This window comes from Pseudopipra pipra, chromosome 17 (assembly GCF_036250125.1).
Source record: "Pseudopipra pipra isolate bDixPip1 chromosome 17, bDixPip1.hap1, whole genome shotgun sequence".
Classification (NCBI taxonomy): Eukaryota; Metazoa; Chordata; class Aves; order Passeriformes; family Pipridae; genus Pseudopipra; species Pseudopipra pipra.
Window position 1 is genome coordinate 4,178,768 of NC_087565.1, and position 25,213 is coordinate 4,203,980.

Consider the following 25,213-nt stretch of genomic DNA (forward strand, 5'->3'; position numbering starts at 1 on the left):
TGTCCTCGCAGTGATGTTGAAAAAAAGCTTCAGGATCCTAAACCCACACTGGTCACAGACTGGTTTGTGTGCTGGGAGCAGGAGCCAGCCCTTTACCAGTGGCTGTTGCCTTTCTTCTCGTGTTCCTGTGAGGAGCTGGGTTGAGTTTGGGTACAGCTGGTTGACAATCCTGAATTAGGTATGGAGAGTCCCAAGCAGGAGTGAGGGAAAAGTACCTGTGTCATTTTACAGTGTCATTTTCTGGGATAACACAGAGGAGGGCCAGGGAGGGCGAGGCCACTGGATAAAGAGGTGTTTCAGAAGTAAAGATTTGCTTACAAGGTGATTAATAGTGCTGGGATTGGGAGCAAGAGAAAAACTAGATTATCTGGTGGCAGCGGGGTCTTCCCTGGGCCAAGACCACCACAGTGTGTGGAGGGACTGACCTCCCTGCCATGCTCTTGAACAGCTTCAGGGATGTTCAGCCTTTGACCCTTAAGCTGGGGCCACATTTTGAGACTATTTTCCTTACTCATAGAACAAACCAGGCACTCAGAACTAAAGCCTCCCCTGTGCAGGGTGGGGATGCTGTAGGGGTGCAGACTGGGCACTGGTGGGGGAAAACCTGCCAATAATAACAACAATACCAACATTCCTAACAAACCATTGCTGGTCTCTCTCAAAAATACATTTTCTTGAACTGTATTTCCAGCTTGGCAAAAAACCCTAAATTTACTGACATGAATTTCCACACAGTCATGCCATGAGGAAGGAAGGAAACAAAAAAAAAAAGCCTCAACAAAACAACCACCCCACAAAAAAAAATAAGCTAAAAGAATTTGTTTGTTTAAAAAATATCTTCAGTAAAAAGAACCAGTACTCTTTTCTGTGGAAGGGCCAAAGAGAGAAGGAGGGGAATGGGTGGAAAATAGGAAACTGCTGTGGTGGGTCAGGAAAAGCAAAGACCAGCATCAAAACCCCTGCATTGGCTTCATTTCAGTGTGGAAGGCAGGGACAGACGTGTTTTAAGCCTGTGTGCTGGGGCTCCAGTAAACCATTCCTTGTGCTGTACGAAAACACATGGATATTCTGTATCTTCCCTGTGACATTTCCCATCCTGGGTGGAGCCCAGGTCACAAGCAACTTCCAAAGGACCAGGGCAGATCCTTGGGCTTCTCCCCACTGGTGGGGCAGGTGTGGGCCAGCCATTCAGGGCTCCTGGTGCCTGTGGGTTCTGCAGGAGGGCAACCCACACCTGCACAGGTGTTTTCCCCATTTCTGAGGTCCCTGAACCAAGGGTGCAGGATGCTCTGGGTTTGGGGTGACAGCACATGATGTCCTGGGGCTGGAGCAGTGCTGATGTGTGACAGGGACTGGTGGGGGAGGCAGCTGTAGGGTACCCCCTGCCCACCTGCTGAGCATATCCCCACGGTCTTTTCTGGCCCCTCAGAGCCCTGCCCTCTGCTCCATCCATATCCCTCAGGAATACAGACAGGCTGCAGCACTGCCCCCCACCCCTTGGGCCACCTAAAACAGACCGAGTGATGTAAACCTGACAAGTTTTTATATGTACAGAGACACTTCTCAAACCCCCCTCCCGCCCCTCAAGTCCCCCAGTAAAAGCCAACCGAAAGAGCATTTAAAATTAAAAGTAAAAAAAAACCCAAAACAAACCAAACAACAATTGACCTCCCCCCCACCTCAGAAAAACCCCCAACTCAGTCCCCAGCTGGGTCTCAGGTGGGAAATGGGGATGTGCCGTGTCCCTGGGTGTGGTGGAGATGGGATAAAGTGACCTCTTCAAAACAGGGTGTGGGGGAAACGGGGTCCCGGGCGCTCTCCCGTGAGCTCCCCCAGCTCGCTCCGGCCAGCGGCGGAGACGGGGCAAGGGTTCAGTAGTATGAGCTGGCCCGGGCTGTGCCTCGGGGACAGTCCTGGAGCGTGGCCCAGACACCGGGGTGACAGTTCATAGGTAAAAAGCTAAAAACTTCGTGGGGGCCAGCAGGAAGGTGGCGGAGGTGAGGAGGCACCAAGCCCCTCCAGCCACTGTGTCCCCATCAGTGTCCCCGCAGCCGGTGGGCGCCCTTAGGACTCCGAGGAGGAGTGGGAGACGCTCTGGAGCAGCGATTTGTATATGGCAGAGTTCAGGAAGCGGGGGTAGGAGTCTCTGTGCATCAGCGTGTAGATCTGGAGCTGTGCATCGTCGAAGGTGTGCGAGGACGGCTCCTGCATCTTCCGGTTGATGACCTCCCGCACCCGCGAGTCCAGGCTCACCTGGGCGGCAGGGAGAGAAACTGGGGGCTGGAGGAAACCCAAGGACAAGTCCCCGGCCCCAGCACCCACCCCTGCACCAGCTCTCGTGGGAAATTGAGTATCAATACAGCACTGTGGCCAGACGTGGGAAGACCATGGTGTGCTCAATCCTGGATGATATTGGCACCAGAACCAGGGTGGTTTAGGGAGGGTCGCAGGGAGGAGCGGGGAGCTCTCTGGGTCTCCTGCCGTGTCCCCCAGCTGGGCACAAGGAGGCGGGTGTGGGTGCTCCTGCCCTGGGTGCTCCCACTCTGCGATGCCGCAGGCCGGGATGCAGCATCTCCTCGGCCCGATGGTGCCCTCGTGAGGTCTCGGACCCGCAGCACAACCTGGTCCGTGATCCCACGGCCGGCTGCGTCCTGAGGACTTTGCGGGGCCAGGGCTCCTCTCCCTATCGCTGTTACCCTGCCAAACTCCCCCCCAAACTGTCACAGGGCTGTGGTGAGAGCTGGGACAGAGCCCTCTCCATAAGAATCCTCCCCAGCCTCATTTTAGCCCGAGCCACCCCCTCAGGGGCTCTGCCTCATACCTCCTTGGGAGAGAGGATGGAGATGTAGTCCTCGTAGATCATCCTGGCCTTCTCGTCGATGGTGTGCTTGTTGCACTCGGTTTTGAGCTCCTCACAGGCCAGCCAGAAGAGCATGTTCTCCTCGCTGTACTCAGTCCGCAAAAACTCCCGGAAGACGTTGCGCCCCGCCGGGCTCTTCATCAGCTTGTCGAAGGACTGTGCCCAGCCCTGCACCTCCTCTGGTGTGGGTTTGGCACTGACAGATCCAGGGGAAGGCAAGGACACAGCGTTACAGCCGGCCAGGGAGGGCTGCAGGCTCCCCACTGTGTCCCTCCTGCTCATCCCTGGCCCCATCCCCGAGAGACTGTGCCCAAACACATCCCCCGTGCTCATGCAGAGGCCATTCCTGCTCAGGCTCTGGTGTTACAGAGCTTTCAGAGATCTCTCCTGGGGTCTCTCCCGGCTCTGCTCTGCTGGGCTGGACTGTAACCTTGCCTTTGGCTGGATTTCCCAAACTGAGACATATTGTGGTACTGGCTTTGCACAAATCCCAAAGGTAGCAAAAGCCCTTCCTTAGCAGAGAGGCAGCTCTGAGCCAAGAGGGACTGACATAGGTCCATCAGCCCTCTCAGCTGAGGAAGGAGGGAGGCTGCTCCCCAGCAAATACTCATCACCTGCTCAAGCAGGGCAGGTGCAATCATTATCCATGGATAATTACCAAGTCTGACCCTAAGCTGGCTGTGCCAGGCACTGCACAGAGCACCCATGGCTAGGCTGGGTGAGAGGGAGTCCCACTTGTCCCTCAGGGAGTGGGTACTCCATGCTGAGCATTCCTGGAGTGGGGGGCTGGCCCATCCTGCTCCTCCCTGAGTGTAAATCCACTGTGTCCCACAGTACACAGACACTGCTGCTGCCTCTGCTTCAGTGCTGAACACACCAGGAATGGCCTGTCCCCTCCTCTCCCCATGGCTGCAAGATGCTCTTGGCAGCAGGTCTAAAGGGCAGGATGAGACCTGAAACCTGCTGAGGTTTTCCTGTGCCTCAGTTTTCCTTTGCAAGGGGCCCAAGGGCAGAACTGCAGCAGGCTGCAGCCTGTGGCTTCAGGCTCCCTGTTTCTTGGTGGGAACTGGGGACACATCATCAGGAACCCCCGACCCTCCTCCTCATGCATACCCCAGGGTTGAGTGCCACGGAGGGTGGCAGAAGGGATGGTGCCATGCTGTACCATGCCATGCTGCTCCCCCCCACGGCACTGCCCCTGCACTCACCACGCTTCACAGTTAGGGATGGGCTCCAGTTTGGTCTCCCGGGATGCCCTCCATGCTCGCTCCCGGTCCTCGTTCCTAACGGGGAGACAGAAAGGTAGTCAGGGGCATTGGGGACACACAGATCCCCACCTTGACCCCTGTGGGGTTCTCTGTGGGCACAAGCATCCCCCACGCATCCCCTCACCCACTGCTCCGGTGCCACCCTGGCTCCCTTGTGCAGTTTTGCTGTCACCATGAGAGGGTGTCCCTGTGCTCCGGCACTGCCGCGGTCCCGCTCCTGCTCCAGCACCCGGGCCACGTGCCAGGGCCGTGTGCCAGGGATGTGTGCCAGGACCGAGCCGAGCCGGAGTGGCTGCAGCAGCCGGCAGAGGTCAGTGCTGGATCAGCCCACGGCAAAGGTGCCGTTAACTGTCACACCAATAAATAAACAAGGGTTTATTGGTGACACCCCAGCACCGGTTCAGCCTGGAGGCAGATTGTGGGATGGAGGGGCTGGGGGATGCCAGTGTCCCCTGTCCCCCATGCCCCTCACCCCCAGGGAGCTGGTGGCACAAGCAGAGAGCGGCCATCAGCCAACTTCCCTTGGGCCCTTGAATTTTGGCGCCCGGCACTGACCACAGCCCTTCCTGCTTGCGACACCGTCCCTCGCTGCTCGCACAGGACTGACTGTGCAAACCTCTGCCCCAGCGTGGGCGGCTGGGGTGGGTGAAGCTGCAGGCATGTCCCTGCCTGTGCCACCCCCAGGGCTCACTGCCTGCTGTGCCTGAGCCCCGGCGTGGCTGCCACCCGGCACCGCTTGCTCTGGAAATGGGATACAGGAGGGATATCTGCCACCTCCCTGGGATTCTGTCCCACCTCTGCTCACGGGCTCTTGCAGAGATGGAGGAGAGACACAGGGAAGGGACACTCTGCCCATGGCCGAATGCCACTGAGCCCAGGGCAGCATCCAGGAAGGAGATGCACAGTGCTCAGCTCCAGGGTTTGTTGCTCACAGCTCTCAATGGCCATAAAACCCAAAGGTGCTGCAAAGCCCAGAAACATCAGCAATCTCTAAGCAAGCAGATGCTGAGGATGAAGAGCAGATGGGCTCTCCAAAATCTGGGCTATCCAGAGAATAAGGAGCTGTGGATCCTCAGTGAGGACAGGAGATGCAGCTGGAGGCAAGCAGCTGGTTACATCCTTGGCTTTGGGTAGTGCTGGAAGGGCAGGGCCAGACGCTGCACCTGCTGCTCCAAGGTAGAGCTTCCCAGAGGGCTCACATGGACTAGGGCCATCCCTCCCTGGAGACCACCAGTGCAGCACCATGGGGTCCCACCGCTGCTTTCTGCTTTATGTATTCTAAAAGATTTGGCTGATGGACAGGAGTCATGGTGCACTCAGGCTCAGCTCAGGCCCACCGTGTTCTGTGCCGGCGAGAGCCCCATGCCACAGTTCCACTGATACCCATCTGCATCAGGGCACCTGGAGTTTATACCTGTCTAACCACATGCCTGTTCTGCTCTCAACTCCCAACCTAATGAGCACACAAGTGGTCTGAAGGCTCAGCTCAGCGAGTCCCAGCTACCCTCCTGCACCCACTACCCGTGGCGTGGGTGCTACAGCTGCACCACAGGGCTGCAGAGATCCCAGTGGCGGGGGCTGCTGTGGGACCCCATCTCCCTCAGACCTGGCTGCCTGCTTGGGCAGCAGCCACGTCCAAGCACTTGTTGCTGCACAAAGCACAGAGGAGCAGCAACACAGGTGCAACCCCTGCATCCCTGGAAATGTTCAAGGCCAGGTCGGACAGGGATTGGAGCAACCTGGTCCAGTGGAAGGTGTCCCTGCTCATGGAACAGGGTTGGAACTGGATGATCTTCAAGATCCCCTCCAACCCAAGCCTTGCTGTGGTTCTGTGATCACCCCTGCCTATGGGACCCTTGAATTAAGGATGACGTGGTGGGTGGGTGATGCTCACTGGCCCCGCAGGAGCCTGGGCTGGGGCGGGCGGTGGGACGTACCATGAGCAGCTGCAGCAGCAGCACCAGCAGAAGCAGCAGGCATTGGGGCGGTGGTTGCTGGCGGGTTGCACCGTTGTCGGAGAAGTCTCATGTCGGGACATCGGAAGGGGTGTCTCTGCGGACGCGGGTCCTGCGTACTGGAAGGCGGGAGGGCAGGGAGCAGGTGAGTGAGCTGTCCACAGTCAGCCCCCACCACGTGCAAGCACACAGAGGTACATGGGGCACCCCTGTGCAGTGACTTCCTTTGATTCAGTTTTGGCTCCCACTCGCCACCCCGGCCCCAGGTCAGTCACCCCTCACCTGCGTCCCAGCCTCATACACGGTGGACGGGGTTGGGTCGTGCTCCAGGGGCTGTTGTGCCGCTCTCTGCTCCTCCCAGCCCGTGGGTGAGCCGTGCTGAGACCCCCCGGCTAATATCCCTGCCGCCTCCTGGATGGAGCCTGTGGGGAAAGGAACCACGTTACTTCAGTGGAACCCCCCAGCTTCGAGTGCTCAGGGGGCTGCTCTGTGCCAAGGAAAGCCCTGGGAAGGTGGCGAGCTAGGGCAGGGCAGCAGACAAAGCACCAGAAAAGGAAGTGAGAAGGAAAGTAGAAGAGGAAACACATCGGGAGATGCTTTGCAAGACCCCTGCCCTGCCTGGGATCCCCTTCCATGCTTTAGGGATGCTGTGGGGCTTGCTGCTGGCAGCAGTGGGGGTGGGCAGGGTGTGGAGCTCAGTGCTGGCCTTGCACATCCCTGACCATACCCTGTGCTGCAGGGAAGCATGGCTGGACCCCCTGGTGCCTTCAGGCACGGGATGGGGAAGTCGGAGCTGCTCCACGGCATCATGTGAGTGGAAGGAAATGGGGTGGTGGTGGGGAGTTTTCACAGCTCCCAGTGCTAAACCAAACCTTATCCTATGACCCCTGCCTGCACTGCTGGCTCAGGGGTGCTCCTGGGCAGGAGCGATGCTGAGTGCTGGGCTCAGCACCCACCTCTGTGTGGGCAGGGGTGAGGACACAGACACAGCTGGCTCTGCCTCCCTGTGCCCTGCCAAGGGTGATGGGCAGCAATCACAGTCCTTCCCCCGTCAGAAGGAAGGAATGGGAGCAGTGGCAGCAGGCAGGCAGAGCCCCCGGACATCTCAGCCTCAGCATCCCCACTTTGAGCTGTCCCAGGTCTCATCACCTCAGGTCTGAGTCCTGCTGTGGACTCAGCAAGAGAACAAAGCCAGGGTGTGGGTCCCAGCTGGGACCCAGAACAGAGCTGTGCCCAGAACACCCACTGAGCCCCGGCAGTGTAGCCCCTGCTGTCCCAGCATGGCCATCACCTAGCAGCACTCTCCCGGGTCCTCGCAAACCCTCCCGCTGTCCCAGTGCTCCTGCAGGAACGAAAAAGGAGAGAGTCTGTGTTTCACTCCCAACTGTCCCTATTTATAGCCCTGAGTGCGGGCAGGATGGCTGTGACCTTGTCGCCCAGTTCAGCAGCAGCTCTGCTCCCTCTCACACTCTGCTGCCCTCAGGTCCATTTAACTCCCCACTTTTCCCCTTTCCTTTGTTCCCCCCGGCCTGACCATCTTGCACTCCTGGCACCCCTCTTCCTGCTGCCCACCCACATCCCACTGGTCACCCCATGGCAGCTGGCACTGCCGGGGGCTGTGGCACCAATGACAGCAACTGGTGTCGAGACTGTGGGAATGGGGAGAGCAGGAGGAAACCCTGAAGGCTGGGGAAACCCTGCTCCTTCCTAGCCCACCCTGGCTCTGCCATGGCCCTTGGGTGTGGAATGGGTGGATTGGGGGTGACTGAGGGACAGGCATGTGATGACAGCGTGTGGCTTTGCTCTGGGGGGACTCCCAGGTTCTTTGCTTCACTCCTTGGCCCGACCTTACCCGCAGGGGGCTGAGCCAACACACTCTGGAGAGGCAGCAGGATGGAGTGGCATTCCTCCATATGGAGTCTCCCCTCCCCATGCTGTAGGGTGCACTCAGCACCCATCCAGGAGCAGGATAAGTCCATCCTGGACACCGTGGCACACACCTAGGGCCATCTCGACTGCGTGGGCTGTGCCACAGGGAACAGGGAGAAGGGCGCTGTGGGGCTTCAAAGGAACTCTGGCCCATGGCACTGAGAGGCAATGTTGGTGTGATCCTTGTTGGCACTGAAAGGCAACACCAGCACATCTGGATTGGCGCCAAAGGGCAATGCCAGCACATTCTGACTGGCACTGAAGGGCACTGGCATTATGCTCCGGATTTGCAGGAATGGTTTCCCAGCACTGTCTGTGCCCCCCTTGACAGTCCCAACACACCCCACCTCACCATGCTGGCCAGGGCCATATGCCAGGGGGTTGTTACCAGCTGCCCCAGTGCCAGGCACCACTGTGGGGCTGCTGAGGCCAGCAGATAGGGAAGTCCTGGTGGGTGGTGGAGCCTGTGAATGCTGGAGGGAAGGTGAGGGCATGCGCACGAGGCTGCAAAAAGAGGAAGGATGACAAGAAGGGGACTGTTTCCCCACAGGGAGAAGAAGGGACGCCCCAAAAGCTGCCCTCGCTGAGCTCCCCCATGAGCCTGGGAGTCCTGGTTTCCCTGGGCTGTGCCAGGTCATGTGCCTGGGACATGCCCATGAGTCTGGCACCACACCGTCCTCTCGCCAAATGCAGATGGGACCTCACCACACAATCAGACAAGATGAACGCTCCCCAAAATCGCTATTAAAGGGAAACCTCCCCTTCCACCTGGCCTTGCCAAGGTGCTGGGACACCTCTGTCCCATGCACTTACACACGAAGCACCCTGTGCCCTGCTCACCCCAGGCAAAGCAGACACCAAAATCACCCTGTGCCAGCTGCAGTGGGAGCCGTGGCATCGTGGTGCCCAGGCAGGCCACATCAAAGTGATGGCAAATACTGGCCTCGGGGATGATACTTCTTCATGCACCCCACATTCCCCAAGCACCCTGGCCAGGGATGAAGCCCTCAGCAGTGTTTCATCCTCCTCCAGCCACCCCCACCTCTGCAGTGCGAGGCACAAACCAGTGCCCACCCAGGTGCAGAGGCACCCCCGGCACAGCCTGTACTGACGCCTGTGCACCCCCTAACCCTGTGCTGGGAGAGCAGTCAGTGTGGGGGGACCTGCTGTGCCGTGTCCATACCTGCAGCCTGGCCATCACGTGGTGGTGGCGGGTGCCAGCCGGGGTGACCCCGGCCAGCTCAGGGGGTGTGTGGCATCGCCAGGAGCGCTGGGTCTGCGGGCAGGGAGGGGGGGGAGAAAAGAAGAGAGAAAGAGAAAAGAAAAGCGGCCGAACACATCCTCTCACAGGAAAGGGAGTGGTAAGGGAAGTGGCAAACTCAACTGTAGAGTTCAGGCCTTTTTTGGGAAAGCCCCGGCCCAGCCCGGCTGCTCTCCTTGCTGCTCCATCACAGGGCCAGCTGCCCTGACAGGGCAGGAGTGGGGCACAGCAGGTCCCACCAGTGGCTGAGCCAGCTCAGCCTCTTGCTTCCAGGTCAGCCTCCTGCTTCCCAGCCCTTGGATGGATCTGGCAGCTGCCACAGGCACGAGGGCATGAGAGCTCCCCAGTCAGGATTGGCACTGACAGTGGCATCTCAGAGATAACCCGGGCATGCTGGTGCTGGAACAACCCCATGACCAAGGAAGCAGCTCTGCCAAGGAGTGACAGGCAGGATATGTCCCCAGGGTGGACATGGGCTGGTTCTTGGTGACCAGCCGAGGCCACTTCAAAGTGATGGCACTTCCCACCGGTGTCCCCGGTGTCTCTGGTGCTGCCCGTGGGGCACAGACACGGGCAGCAAGGTGGGCAGTGAGGGAAAGGGCCTGTGCCTGAGGGTGGGCTGAGTCAGAGTGGCTGGGGGTGCCTCCTCGCAGCATTGTCCATGTGAGGTGGGATGTGCCAGCCTGCCACACAGAGTGCAGCCCTGCTCCCTCCACCAAGAGTGACTCACAAACAAAGTTGTTTGGTTTTTTTCCTCTTCAGGAAAAAAACAAAACAGAAGAGAGAGAAATCAGATGCCCAACCTCCGTTTTCTTGATTAAATTCACCCTCAGCATTGCTGTGGGCAGAGGAGGCTCCAGCCCCAGCACACACCAGCGACCAACATGCCTTGTGGTCTCTGCTGGCGGCTGCCCCTCACTCGCCGCGGTCTCACCAGAGGAAGGGGTATGATGGCACCTCCCACATACTCCCCTGGGGCTGTGGCATGTGCCCATTATCAGCTCTCCAAGTGCTCTGTTAGGCTCAGCTGCTTCCCTCACCTTCCCCTGGACTCGGGCTGTTATCACCTCTCTTCCTAAGTCTGCGAGCACTGGCACCCAAAACCCAAGGTGGCTGTGCTGCCGTTGTCCCCATCTGGATGTTTCCATCTGGATGTTTCCATCCAGATGGGATGGAAAAAAAGTCACCCTCTGCTTTGGCAGCTCCTTCCTCTGCCACCACCTCTTGCCCTTGCTGCTGCCCACCTGGTGCTCCGGGGGCTCGTCTGGGCTTTGTTTCTCAGGGCACCTGAACCTCATTTATTTTCCAGACGTTTTTCCAGGATTCTGTTTGCTGCTGCCAGGCAGGGCCAGCTCGTAGAGCTAGAGGCTGCCAGAATGCAGCCATGCTCCCATGGGGAAGCCCCTGGCACCCCCAGCTCACTGATACCAAGGGTATTTTTGTTCTTTGGCCGCCTCTGGCCATTCCCCACCCCAGGAGGGGACCTTCCCCTTATATTTTATGGGTCAAAACTGGGATGGCAGCTTTGCTGCTCATCACAGACCTCCACAGGGATCATTTGGGTGGGGGTGATGTACAAACCCCTGGTGCCAGAAGAGACACCATCCCAGGCCAAGTCCCTTTCACAGGCCAGTGATGCCTCAGTGGGAAGCAATGCCAGATCCAGCCCCTCTCCATGCCTCAGAGGAGCTGCAAACACCCATCACCTGCGAGACCGGCCACGCTGGATCAGCGCGAGGAGAGCTTGGCCTCCCCAGCCGCCTGCGCGCCGCTGGATTCTCCAGTGTCTAATAAGGGCTCAGCCCAGCCTGCAGCTTCCCCACCCCCTCCCTGGCATTCTCCCAGGAGGTCCCAGCACCTCTGATCTCTGCCAAATTTGGCTGAAACCGGCCACCGAGTAACAAGTAGAGGAGAGGCAGCCCAGCAGGCAGCCAGGCTGGGTGACAGGGGGCTGGGACCTCCCAGGACCCTTCTGCTGGGGTTACCCCTGGGGTAACCACTGAAGCACCACTGCCGAGCCCCACAGCTGCCTCCCGCCCCCGCAGCCTGTCCCAGCCACCTGCCAGCAGCACAGGAAGTTTTAGGAGTTATTTTTAGATCTAGTTTTCAACCCCCCCCTTTAGCAATCTACTAGAAAAAGATTAAAGAGGTTGAGGGCTTGAGCCCCCTGGCTCTGCAGGATGGGGCTGGGCTGACCCCAATACTACCAGTATGGAAGTGCCAGCCATCCCAGCAGTGGCTGGGTGGGCTCCCCGGGTCCCACTGGGATGAGGGGGTGGGTGATGCTCATGTGGCTGCACCCTGCCATGTCCTCACTGCCCTGCGAGCGCGTGGCACTGATAACACCGCAGATGTGCCCGCGCACGGGGTGGAGGTGATGGCAGCCAGGGGATGCCTTCAGAGAGATCATCTGCCCTGCAGTGATTTTTCTGCCATTCTCAGAGACTGGGGAGGCAAGTCCTGCCAACTGGAACTGCGAGATGCTGCAGTGTGTCCCAACACTGGTCCTTTGCACCCTGAGGTCTGACTGCTCCATGGGCACCTCTCCTGCCAGGATGAGGGCGATGCCGGGGTCCTTCTCCAGACCAGCCATCTCCTCTGCTCCCAGTGTATTTCTGCTCAAGCATCCTCCAAGACAAATCCCACCACGAACCCTCCAAAAAGGACCACATGAGCCTCTCCAGCACCTGCTGGGAAGAGGAGAACAGACCCGTGGCTCTGTCCTGGCACAGCAGTTGCTGGGTGGCACAATGAGCACAGTGCTGCCAGCACCCGCCCCCCGACCCCAACTTTGGCACTGAAACAGAGTTGATTATTTTATAGCATAAAAATAGCACCCATCCCAATCAGCTGGATGGTTTAATAAGGCAAGCCTGCAAGCCCTGACAACTATGTTTCTATTAGTAGAAGTATTGTGGCGTTAAGGCAGACGCCTGTTCTACCTTCGGAAATGATCCATGGGAAAGGAGGAGAGAAATCAGTGATCAATACTCAGCAGGGGCTAAACAGTCTGGATGAAGCCTGGTGGCTGATGGGAGGGAAGAGGAGAGGAGAGGAGAGGAGAGGGAGGGATATGGCATTGGCACAGCCGGGGTGAGAGCCGAGCCGGGTGGGTAGTGGGGTGTTCTCTGTCCATGGGGTGCTGCCAGACCAGGACCTGCCTGTTCCTCTCCCAGCACATGCCAGTGTGGGCAGCATCACGACCCCCTGGGACCATGGGACAGCGATAATCTGGGGGATGAGGGTGCTAGGAGGGGTGCTAGGATGACCGAGGATAAGATGAGGAATTGCACCTTTCGAGGAAACGAGGAGAATCAATCACATGGAGAATCAAGGTGGGATTGGGATGAAAAAGAGGGACACAGGGAAATGCTGAATCAAAGGGCTCACTTACCATGGCTCCCAGACCTCTCAGTGCAACTGATTTTCCCCCCAAGCCCCGGCACGAGACCAAACTCTGCCGGTTGCATCCGGAGCCCTGGAAGGCACCATCTGGGCACGAGGTGGCTTGGGAGTGTGTGCTGGCACAGGCAGGAGGTGGGTCTGACCACGCCAAGGACAGGTCTGGCCCTGCTCTCCAGCCACGCTCCCTGCCCAAAGCGTGGCCCTGCGTGGCATTGATGTGGTCAGGGCAGGGCTGAGCCCAGCAGCTGGCTCAACCAGCAGTGGGACCGGCCAGGCCGGGGCCACACCAGCAGGACAGCTGAGGACAGGGGGGAGCATCTCCCAAATGCTGCACCCCAGGGCATTTGCCCACCATAGTTTATTCACCTGGGCAGCTGTGGGTGCTGCTGCCTTCTGAGGTCTGGCTTCAGGCAGATGTCACTCCTCGCCGGTGAGTGCCAAGGCACAGCCCCAGTGCCACCACAGGTCCCTGGACCAGAGCTGGCAGAGCTGAGCTTTCACTTGCACCAGTAAAACTTCCTCCCACATCAGACTTTGGTCCTATGTTAAAACAGTGAGGGACTGCAGAATGAGACCATCCTGCAGGCAAATACCCAGGGCAACGGGGATCTCGTGACCTGACACCCTGTCCAAGTTCTGGAGTATCCCAAGAGTCACAAGTGACCCCTGTGCTGTGGTCACAGTGCCAGGACAGCAGCTGAGCTCTGCCCTGCCCCGGCTGTGAGAAGGAACAGGAAGCACTGTGAGCAATTTGTGCCCTCTGAGACCGGCTGCCCCGGTTCTTTAAACCCCAACCAAAGGGGAAGAATGATGGCAGGGCTCAGCTCCGTCAGCCTGGGGAGGAGCTGGCAGAGTGGGGAGGAAGGAAGCACTGTCACCCTGTGTGGCCCCATGTCACAGAGGTGGCCCCTTGCCCTGGGGCAGTGCCAGGCAGTGCAGCTGTTGCATCCCACTGCTGGCAGACAGAGCTGCAGAAAATGGCTGGGGTGTAAGACCCTGGCCATGGTGGATGCCCATTGCAGGCATTCTGGGCTCAGATGGAAGGAATGGGCCTTGCAGGGGATGCCAGTGAGAGATGCCCTTCCCTAAGCCCTGGGGATGCTGCAGGGCTCGAGTACAGTCAGATGACATGCACTTCTATCACAGCAATACATTTCCCTGGCCCCAAATCCCCTTTGCCAGCTCTCTCCTCGTGGGGAAACCCACACTAGGTGCTCAGGCAGCATCTTTCCTTGTTTTTTGTCATCTTTTCCAGGTTGGTGTGAAGCTTTCCTTTCCTTTTCCGGGACTCCTGCCTGCTAATGCCAATATGTACCTGTTTGCTCTCCTTCTGCCCTTTGCCCTGAAACGCTGCTTGGGCATTCACCTTCTGCCAGAGGAAACTACAGCCCTGGCTGGGTTCAAGCCTGCAGGGCGGGGGGAACTGGCAAACCCAAGAGCTCACCCCAAACCCCTTTGCTGACCCTTTCTAGACAGAACCAGCAGTACCTCCAGCTTTGGGAGTGGGCTGCCAGTGCACCCACAGCCTGCCCCCTGCACCCAGAGCCATGGCCATGCACAGGGATGCTGGGAGCTCTGCTCTGCCTGTGCCCATCCTGTTGTTGCCTGAGCCTCCACAGTGTTTCTGCCTTCAGAGCAGGCAAGTGCTGACAAGTGAGTCTGGAGTGTGGCAAACCTGGGCCCCCAAACTCAGCAGGTCTCCACAGCTGGAGTTAAGAGCCCTCAAAAGGTCAACCGAGGCTGTTTCCAAGTGGTTAGAGAACTGGAAGGGTGGCTTGTTCTAAAACTCGACCATACATTTTCCTGCTGTCAGGAAACCCCCTTTTTTCCATGTCTAAGATGAATGGTAAAGCTGAACCCCAAAGGACTTTGTTGTTGTTTTCATCGCTGCTCCACCCTCCCCCTGGTTAAATCTTTGCTTCCACGAAATGGCCATGGGCAGGAGGTTTTGCAGGATGGGTGAGTGGCAGAGTTGCTCTCCACCTCTTTTGGTACACCCACCCGGGATGGCCGAGGTCCCACAGACCCAGAGGAGCTGATGGGGTGGGCTGGGACATCACCCTCCATGCCCACTACAGTGGCAGGGGAGGGGGAAAAATCACAGGCGGGAGGTTTTGTTACTGTTCCCCCTTGAAGAAGGAACCCAGTAGATTTCCAGCCAAAAATAACAGAAATAACATAATTCTCCATGCTCCCAGGGAGTGCTTTCGCAGAAGGGTGAAAGGTCGATCAGAACTCCAGGGTTGCTGCCTTGTTTTACACGGCACTCAGGATTCAGATGGAGCCAGGATTCTGCCTTCACTACAGTTTTACCCCAAAGCTACCAGTTCCTGTGTCCCCAGGTCCCAGCAGCTCCCAGGCAGGCTGGGGAGCACCACAGGGAACTCACCCCATGGCTCGTGGACCAGCACAGCCAACGGCTCCTACAGAGCATGCACAGCTGGATTTGAGATGTTCTATCCCAGTGAAAAGTTATGGATGTCCTCAAACCTGTGGGTGCAGAGGGAAGAGCCAGCCGGCGGAGCTTTTGGAGTTACCATCACACTGTTGGATGGCCAGTGAGGATCTGGGACTTTCTGCAGGTCACCCTCCCTGTGCTACATGGGGCAAGCAGCTGGGGAAGTAAATGGGCTGGCTGAGCCCAGCACTGATGGAATGAGCTGAAGGAGGCTCGTGTGGGGCTGGAGCAGGACGGTGTGAATAGGGAGATGCCTGTGGGGCTGGGTGGCCGTTCCCTGAGCCGCCGGAACAGGGGCAGTGACAGCACTGCAGAGCTGCTTCCCAGTCTGTGACAGGGTGGTTGGAGTCCCTGCAAGTTCAGTTCCTTCCCTTCTCACACCACAGAAAATGTCAGACACTCTTCCCCTATCCTGTACTCCCCACAGGCAAAACCCATGTTGTAACATGTTGGGGGATGCAAATGACAACTGATAAGGTCCAAGATCTTTTCCTCTCCCCAGAATAGGAGATAGCTATGAAATCATGCATATGAACAACTGGCTTTGGATCTGTAAAGGAAATGCAGAGAGATGCACAGATGAATAAGGGACTGAGCAATAGGAAGTCTCAGTGAAGGCCGTGGGCACTGGATCACCCAGAATCTGCTGTTATTCCAGACAAGAGCCCAGCATGCCGAACCCTGAGAGCGTGTGGCATGCCAGCAGTGATGCCTGCTGGCCTTGCTCTGCCCTGGCCACTCTGGTTTTTTGTGGAGTACTCAGGCATGACCAGGGAGGTGGTGCAGGAACTGATCCAAGGAGCAGAAGGAGCTGGAGGGGAAAGGCAGGGTGGCCTGTAGGATGGCTCAGGAGCAGCGCCAGCACCAAGCGTGGCTCTTATCTCCCCTTCAGCTGACTTTCCAAAATTATTTTATCCAGAGGATAAACATTTGGAAAAAAAAGAGGAAAAGCCACGCCAGCTCTAGCTGACACTCCGCAGAGGTTGAGGAGTGGTGGTTGCTTTGCCACTCTGGACCTGTTGCTCACAAGGAAGAGCCCTGAGCACTGAGCTCACCCACCCGCCTCATACCAGCCCAGCTGAAACTTGATGGTGGAGCCCAAGCCCAGCCTAAAAGTGAGACTAGAACCAAAGCTCAGCAAAGATGGGAGAGGATGCACTTCCAGAGGTGGTTGAGATGTGCTGCTCCAGCACCTTGGGCAGACACAGCACTAACTACCCTACCAAGGTATTTTTCTCCCTTACCCTCTCTGGGTTTGAGTTGAATTATCCAATTATCTGCCTTCGGTTCCTTCTTTTTTTTAATAATAATATCAAGATGGGCCCGCACCCTGATTGAGTTATATTCCTGTCACTAAACTCCTGCTTCTCCACTATAATTCTACGAGGTGGAGTTTGTTTAATTGCTGAAGAACACGACTGTATTTTGATTAGTGGCTTGAGTCATTTGTGGGGAAGGGCTGACGCGGAGCAGCTAAAATCCTTGTAGGGAAATCTGATGTGGCGCTCTCCCTTGGGAGATACTCTGAAATATGTGCCCACTGGGGCGACCCGTTTTCCCAAAGAAAACCACATCCAACAGGCCAGCAAGCGCCACGGCCTCGCTCATCCAGCGTGACACACAGGATGAGTGTCTCTATTGACGGGGATGGAGACGCATCCAGAGGGGAATGAACTCCCCTCGCAGCAGGGGAATCCCTCCCACTCGCTTAACACTTTTTGTTTAGTTTCTTAAATAAGGCCATGGATCTGTGCCAGAGCAGCCTCATGGAAGCAGCGGGGAGAGGGAGCTTCCCGAGGGAACCTCTCCGTGCCCAGGGATGCACGCACAGCGATCCACAGGCAGAGCAGCTCCGGTGGCCGCGCCTGGACCTCTCCATCCCTCGGCCCCAGGAACATGACGCCAAGTCGTGGCATCCCGCGATGCTGCCCACGTGATGGGCTCGTGTTGGGCGATGGTTGCATGTCACGCCCCTGTGGGGGACAGCTGTGTCCCGGGAACCACCGAGGCGGGTCCCTCTGGCCAACTCTTGGCTGTGCTGCTGCTGGAGGACACTGTGGGGACCAGAGCTCACGGCTGCCCTGACCTCAGCCAACCTCTCTGAGCCCCGGTGCTCCCAGAGCCCTGGACGGCCAACTCAGGGCTCCCCATCACCCTGACGAGGCTCAGCATCCCCTGCATGGGCGCACAGGGAGATGCACGGGCAGGGAGCTTGCTTGGCCATCCCTGCGTGGATGCTCCGGTGCCGCCCCGGCACCCACCTGTGGGTGCAGGAGAGCCGGGGAGGCCCCCGGGGGGGGATACTCCCTGCAACCTCCGCCCCCGGGCTGGGCAAACCCCGGTGCAGCCGGCCCTGCTGCTGGAGGGTGCCCCCCTCCTTCCCCCTCTCCATCCTCCTCCTCCTCCTGGCAGGAGCCCTGCCCTCCCCTGGGGGGATGCGGCGGGGAGTGCCCGCTCCCTGCTCGGTGCTCGGGGTCCCCCCGCCCCGCCGGCCGGTCCCCACGGAGCATCCCCCCGCCCCAGCGCTCTCACATGGGGCCGGTGACAGGCAGCAACCGGACACACGGACGCGCGGACAGACAGAGACACACACACACACACAGGCAGATCTCTCCATCCTCCGCGGGGCTCGGTGTGTGTTGAGACGGAAAGCCGTGCAGGAGGGAGGATGCCCGGGGCGGGGGGAGCGTGCAAAGAGGGAGGGGGTGGGCAAAGCGGGGTCCGCCGGGGGAGCGAGGCTGGGCTGGGCACCGGGCGAGGGAGGGGGCGATGGGTGCGCGTGTGTGTCCCCCCCCACTCCCCGCCCCATCCGCGGCATCCCCGGTCCGGGGCGCGGGGTACTCACGGGCCGGGCATCCGCGCCGCCGCCGCCGCCGCCCCCGGGCGCCGCCGCTGCGCTGCCGCCGGGCTGGGCACCGGAGGGAGAGGGAGCGGCAGCGGGAGCGGAGCGGCGGCGGCGCCGGCACTGCGCAGGCTCCGGCCCGGCCCCGCCGGCCACTTCCGAAAGCGATTGCAGCCCTGGCACTTCCTCACGGCACACACAGCGCACACACACACGAGAGAGAGAGACACACACGCACACACACCCTCCCGCACCCACACCGCGCACAGCCCCGGTGCCCACTATGGGCACCCAGCACCAGCATCAGGCACCCACTGCTGTCACCCATCGTGTATACTGGTACCCAGTACCAGCGCCATGTACCCAGTACTCGCACCCTGCACCAGCACCCAGTGTCAAATACTGGAACACAGGACCGGCACCATGCACCCAGTACTGTCACCCAGCACCAGCATCATATACCCAGCACTAGTACCCATACCAGCACCATGCACCCAGTGCTGGCACCCAGTAACAGCACCATGCACCCAGTGCTTGCATCTGGCACCAGCAACAGGCACCAGCATCATGCAGCCAATACTGACACCCTGCACCAGCACTGGGGGTCCCCTTTGCCCCTGTGGGGTGCTCGCCCATCCCCAGGATGTGGGGAAGGGCTACCTGTGGAGCTGCTGCCAAACCGCTTCCCACCTAAGGATCCCTGCCCAGGGGTCCTTATATATCAATGGTTTCTACTGGTTGTTTCTATCAATTGATCCCTATATCAATGGTTTCTCAGGTTTTTTTGTTTGGTTTTGTTTTTTTCCCCCTCCAAAGGGGTGATTAGATTATACATCACTAAAAATAAAGAGTGATAAAACTTTGGGAGAGAAAGGAGGCATAAAAATTTCATGATCTTGCCAGCCAGGGAAATTATCCCACTTTATTATTTAAAACTTCATTAAAAACCATTTCCCTGGGAGAGGCAATGTTCAAACCACTGTCTATTTCAATCCTCGGGACATGCACTCTGCGACGTGGGGGACCAGTGGGGGACCAAATGTGACTGCTCTGCTGAAAACACCACCCCAACCCTCACCCATGCAATCAGTGTCTCTGAGCTGAGCCCTGCTACCTCTGCACAGTGGGCTTGGACAGACCCGATGTGCCTCCCAGATTTTCAGCCTGCCCAGTCCAATTCTCCAGATTTTCCTCTTTTCACCCATCCAGCTCGCTACAGTGGGATCTACACAGCTTTCACCCAGGGAGGACCTGCCCAAGGACCTCTGTGGACAAAGCAGGGTCCTTCCCCTGATTGCAACTTTTCGAAATCTTCAGAGCAGCTCCAGTGTGCAGTTGTGACTGCCAGTCTGCCCCCTCCTGCTGTGTGACCGGGCCACCAGCTCTCCTGATTTTCTTTAGCGATTCATTTAATTGGAAGCTCACAAATGCCCATAAAGGCTCCCACACCTTCAGAAACTGCTTTGTAGTGTGTGTTTGGGATTTTTAGGAATCACCATGAACATTTGCCCCAACCCTGGAAGTGTTCAAGGCTAGGTTGGGCAGGGCTTGTAGCAACCTGGTCTGGTGGAAGGTGTCCCTACCATGACAGGGAGTTGGAAAGAGATGAGCTTCAAGGTGCCTTCCAACCCAAACCATTCTGGGTTTCCAGGATTTTATGATTAGGGCTTGTGATTCTCCATCCAATCTGTTCCTTCAGATGATGAAAGGAAACCACCTTTTTTTTTTAAAAAAAAAAAAAAAGTGTGGATTGGGAAGAAATGCTTGGTGCTCCCAAGCCACCTGCACAGTGGAGCTGTCAGTGAACAGCCAGACTCGCGGCATTGGGTGCTCAGGGTGGGGCAGCTCGGCCTGTCGTCTTTTCTAGCAGTTGCAAATGCTCCGATCAATAGCGAGAACACTTCTCCGGGTCTGGAAAGCTGCTTTCCCCCCGCGCCAGCCCGAGGTGGGAGCAGGAGCTCCCGGGAAGAACGAGCAGCATCCTGCTGCGCCCGGAGGCACCGGCGGAGAGAGCGGCAGCCTGGGTCGAGCCGTGTCTATGCTGAGAGGCGGCAGTCGGGGGCGGAGGGCTGCTCGGAGCCCCCCTTCCCCATCTACCCCCCCGCGTCGTTACCGCACCCGCTCCCCGCCGGACCCGTTCCGCCGGTCCCAGCCCCGCGCCCGCCGCTGCAGTAGCGGGACCTGCCCGCAGGTGCCGCCCGACTCCGCCGGGAGCGCGGCCGGCGGCTCGGGGGGAGCACACGGTTCGGGGATCCCGGGCTGTTCGGGGGGTCTCCGGCGCGTCCCGGCCCCCTCCGGTCCCGGGGAGCGGACCCACTGCGGAGCGGAGCAGCTCCGGCTCAGGAGCGCGGGGCAGCCGCGCACCGTCCCGGGAGCTGCTGCCGCGTTCCTCGGGTACCCGACGGGTGCATCCGAAGGGAGATCGCCGGTCATGACAGCAGGAGTTGGGCTCTCTGTTGAAGTTTTCCCTGCTTTACTGATGGTGTTGCTGGGTGGGCTCAGACCTGGCCGGCAGGACCAGGACAGTGACTGACCCTCTGTGCTGGGCATCGCTGGGGCCACCCCTCAAATCTCGTGTTCAGTCTTGAGCTCCCGATGAAAAGAATGCCATTGAGGTGCTGGAGTGTGTCCAGAGAAGGAAACGGAGCTGGGGAAGGGGCTGGAGCACAAGTCTAATGAGGAGCAGTTGAGGGAGCTGGGGGGGGCTCAGCCTGGAGAAAAGGAGGCTCAGGGAGGAGCTCCTCACTCTCTGCCAGGCTCTGAAAGGAGACTGGACCCAGGTGGGAGTTGATCTCTTCTCCCAGGTGACAAGGGACAGGACCAGAGGAAATAACCTCCAGTTGCAGTAGGGGAGGTTTAGGTTGGATATTAGGGAAAATTTCTTCACAGAAAGGATTGTCCAGCCCTGGCACAGGCTGCCCAGGGCAGTGGAGTCACCATTTCTGAAGGGATTTAAAAGATATGTAGGTGTGGCACTGGGGGACATGGTTTAGTGGTGGTCTTCACTGTCCTGGGGTGAGGGTTGGACTCAATGATCTTAGAGGACTTTTTCAATCCAAGCAATTCTGTTGCCTTCTGATTCCATGATTCTAAGAAGGTGCTGGGTGAGCAGAGGTGAAGTCTGCCACGAGCAGCAGGGAGCTGTGAGTACAGCACAACGCAAGCACCTGCTGAGCTTGTTTTTCTCTTCAAAGAGAAGAAGTTCAGTAATTCCAGGCAGGATGCTCAGAAGCAGGAAGCCTCTTTTGATGAATATCTGAAAGGAGTCAGCCTGTGTCAGGACTGAGATACACCAAGGCTCCCAACAGATCTGCAAAGCACTATTTGATGGAGAAATCCTGTCAACAGTTGCTCAATCCCATCTCCAAAGTGTTCTGCAGTATCAGGCTGGCTGCAACAGCAGAATGGGCTGATCCTTCCCAGGGTGTTTCCAGCTTGTGTGCTCCTTGAGAGGCCGGCAGGTGATGAAGCTGGATGGATGAAGGCTGCAGAGATACTTTGCTTTAGGAAAGACTCTTTCTCCCATTAGCTATCTGGGCTTTTTGAAGCTTTCTAAGCAGCAGAGAGTATTTGGACTGGAGTAACCAAAAGAGATGTACCTGGGACTGAGCTCTGAGGAATCAACAGCATGAAAGCTGCTACAGCCTAAGTGGGAGGTCAAGGAGAAGCAACTCTGTGCCGTCAGCCCACAGCTGAGATTGTAAAGGCTGTGTTCATCCTGTCCCTGAATATGCATCTCCTGTCTGCTGAGGGCACATGAGGACACGGAGAGGTGATGCTCTTGCATGTGAACAGGAGCTGGCACGTGTGGGTGCAGGAAGCAGAGCTGCTCTGGAGACCAGCCCTGCTCCGGGTCATAAATCCGCCCTGTGCACCACAGTCATGGAGCTGTCTTTGCAGAATACTTTGTTTGAGCTGTGCAGTCCCATCACAGCTAATTTATTCCCTTTTGAGAAATATCTTTTTAGGTACCCTTTAGAGCCTTTACTTACTCTTTTAAAGCCTCAAAGCTTCCTGGAGAATGTCAGAGCCGCATTTCCCATCCTGATCTCTACCTTAGTTATCAGGTGTGCTACAAACCTGCATATCTCTCTGGCTCCTGTGGCTGCTCACATGCTGACTCAAGAGTCATTCTGGTTGGGGTCATGTTTTTTTCCACAGGGGTCTGAAGTACAAAGATTGTATCTCCTGTACTCAAGCTTGAAGATAAGGCAACAACTTGACATTCTGGAGTGTTGCTTTCCACAGGTCACATAGCAAAATTTAAAAGGGGATTTTGCACTAGCAGGAACAGCACAGCTCCAAATTCTATCACATTTAGAAGGAAGAGGGTCAATTATTTTGATTTTCTAATGTACCAGAGCTTATGCAATCACACTGTATATCAGCCCACTCATGTTCTTCCAAATTCTTCTCTTTAAAAAATTTTTTTAACCCTTTGGCCAGTTTTATCAAAAAATGATGCTAGTTAGAGCTCAGTTCCTGCCATTACAAACAGCTGGGCAAAGAATGACCTTGCCAGGGCTGCAACTGTGAGAAAAACCAACACATGCTGTCAGACCTTATTAGACAGCAGAGAATCCACACGGAGCTGACATATGATCGATGTCCAAACCGTGGGAAAAGCTTCAGTAAGTTTGTGCCTTCTCAGGCACCCAGGTCGGTCCCCCAAGAGACGCCAGCCTGCTGAAAGCCAGACTCTGCAAATTCTGCAGCTCCCAGAGCTGTTTGTTTGCTTTGCAGTGCCAAGCTGGGAGGGAGAAGGAGCTTAGCAGAAGTCTTGGCAAAAAGGGCTAATGCTGGTGTTCCGGGATGGGTCTAAAGGCCCCCAAACCTGCCTGTGGTGGTGTAGAGATGCCCTCCTTGAAGGAATCCCTGCAAATTATCAGCCCTGCTGCTGGGTGGCACAAGCTGGTAGTGTCTTGGAGGGCACTAAAATCCATATTACCATCATGGTTCTCACCTGAGCCTCTCAGTGAGCTACAGACTTTCTCTCAAACTCTCATCAGTGGTTGAGAGGTGGCTGAACACTTGTTATGAAGTATGTCAGAAAAAAGTTGGAAGTGGTGACAATAAGGGCAAAACTGAGGTGGCTGGTCTCCTCTGGTTACTTTTGGCTGAAATTAAGGCAGGCAGAGGAGATCTGGTCAGCTGTGCCCTTTCCCTGACCACAGCATGGACAAGGGAAAAAGCTGGACCAAGTCCAGCGTGTTCCAATCTATGTCTGCTGCTCCTGCAGGTGTGTGGAGAGTTAGTGGAAAGTCTCCACTCTTTGGCTGCAGGGGGAAGGTGATGCCGATGACTGGAGATGGGAAGAGCATATTTGAGGGGGAGGTTTGAGAAGTCAAGTGTCTTTAATGAAAAGAAAATAATTTACATAAGAGGGAAGGTACTCTCAGCTGTATAATCTACCCCAAGAACTACATTATCCTGTTTTTATTCTACTGGTGTGAAGAACATTTCTCTGTTGCTTCCTCCTCTCCAAATCGGTTGGTACACAGAGTTCATTAGAAATCTGGTCTGTTGAATAGCAAAGTAATGAATCTTAGTGATTTCCATTTCCTCTGTCTGAACTGGAAAGTGTTTTTCTCACACCATCTCAGTCTGGAGCAGTAATAACAAAACCACAACTTCTGTTGCAGTTCTTTGTTTGCAGGTGGATTCCTCTGTGGACACATGTAAACACAAGTGTACCTGACCTGCTGACTACAAGACAGAAGACAAAGAAAACAATGGTTATGAGCGTGTGAACAAATATCATCCTGACATTTCCGTTTTAACACAGCAAGGTCCAGGACTCGTTGTCAAGAAAAGCTGCTCATGACTTTGAGGTTTCTCAGTTACACGCTAAGCTGAGAACAACTTCGACATGTAGAGCAGTGATTTTTGTATGTGGTTTTTGGTTTAACAGCATACAATCCTTATTCCTCGTTGATCGGGTGACACTGAAATGGGTAAAGCTTTGGTTACAGCCCGATGGACATGCAGGCAGTTCCAGAACAAACACAACTAAGTTGCAGGATTTATATTTTCATCCTACATCAGTAAGATCCTGTGAGATGATGGAGTAAAGGAGAGCAGGGTGCTGTGCCCTGAGGAAGTGTTAGCTCAGATGAGAGTTCCCAAATTGTATCAGTTGGGAGATTTATTTCAATTGAGGGGAATAAAGGCAAGAAGGAAGAATATAGATGTTTTCTCACTTTGCCCTTGTCTTTCTGTAATGGATGTAGGGCAGAGTCATCCCTGCACTCTTAAGATGTTTTCATTAGAGAATTAAAAGAGTCAAAAATAAGAGCCTTCCCTCTGCTGTACAATGCCTGGTCCAGTGTGGGAAGAGCCGTTTCTGAAGGGAAAGGGTTTATTTTTCTCAGTCTTGAATCAATCGCGGCTTTCCCTGCTGTGAGAGCTGGAGGGGGAGGGGAGGGCTGTCGGGCTTGTGTGTGAGGATTCATTTCCTCTGGGTCACTAAGAACCATCAGATAAGGTAGCACTGGGGTTCAGCTGCCATGAACCCAAACTAAAATTGAAACAGAGGCCCCACATGAAGTGCCCTGAGTGTTCTGGGGAGGCATCCCTGCTCTGCTGCTTGTAGCCAACCCCTCATTTTCTTCTGCTGCTGGAAATGGGCGTCAGGAGAGGTCTGAGCCTGTCTGATCTAAACCCTGTTAGAGATCCTCTTGCTGTTGTCCAAGACCTGTCCCGGAGATAGACTTAAAAATATCCCTAAAAATTGACTGAGGCATCTCTTTCTGACACGCTCCTGGATAAGATGAAAGGAGCTGTTTTCTCCTTCCCTGCCCTTTTCCTCGGTGATACAGATACAAGCCACGCAGCTCTTCCTCTCCTTTGGCGAAGGGAGGGGCAGCTTCCTGTTTTTATACAGAAATTAGATTGATCCAGGATGTCTTTGTGCTGCTGCTGGTCCTGATGCACGCAGAGGGGCTAACAGTGCACGTGGGCTCCGGGAATTTTGCTTTGGCTTTCCTGCTCGTGCATTTGGCTCTCCTGGCACTGCCCCATGGATAGAGCTTTGGGGTTGAGATGTATGGAAGGACACCCCTCTGACTGCCCAGTGTGGGAGACCCCCAAGCACCACTAAAAAGCCTTTCTTGCAAAAGCAGGGTCTGGGTTTCCAGTGGCCCATTCCAGGGTGTTTGGAGGTTCCAGGCGCGGGAGCACAGCTCTATCCTGCTCCAACTGTGGGACTGCCAATCCCAGAGCAGGGCTGTATCTGG

General features: G+C 56.6%; 1 protein-coding gene across 1 annotated transcript; it reads right to left on the reverse strand.

The window, feature by feature from the left end:
* Positions 1-1,521: 1,521 nt before the first annotated feature.
* On the reverse strand, positions 1,522-18,082 carry RGS19 (regulator of G protein signaling 19). Its single transcript, XM_064673977.1, has 6 exons — positions 17,982-18,082; positions 6,366-6,505; positions 6,066-6,202; positions 4,069-4,143; positions 2,822-3,056; positions 1,522-2,253 (listed from the first exon to the last, which is right to left on the reverse strand). The coding sequence occupies exons 3-6, from the start codon at positions 6,164-6,166 to the stop codon at positions 2,065-2,067; spliced, it is 600 nt and encodes a 199-aa protein (XP_064530047.1). The 5' UTR covers positions 6,167-6,202; positions 6,366-6,505; positions 17,982-18,082; the 3' UTR covers positions 1,522-2,064.
* Between the last annotated feature and the right edge of the window lie 7,131 nt (positions 18,083-25,213).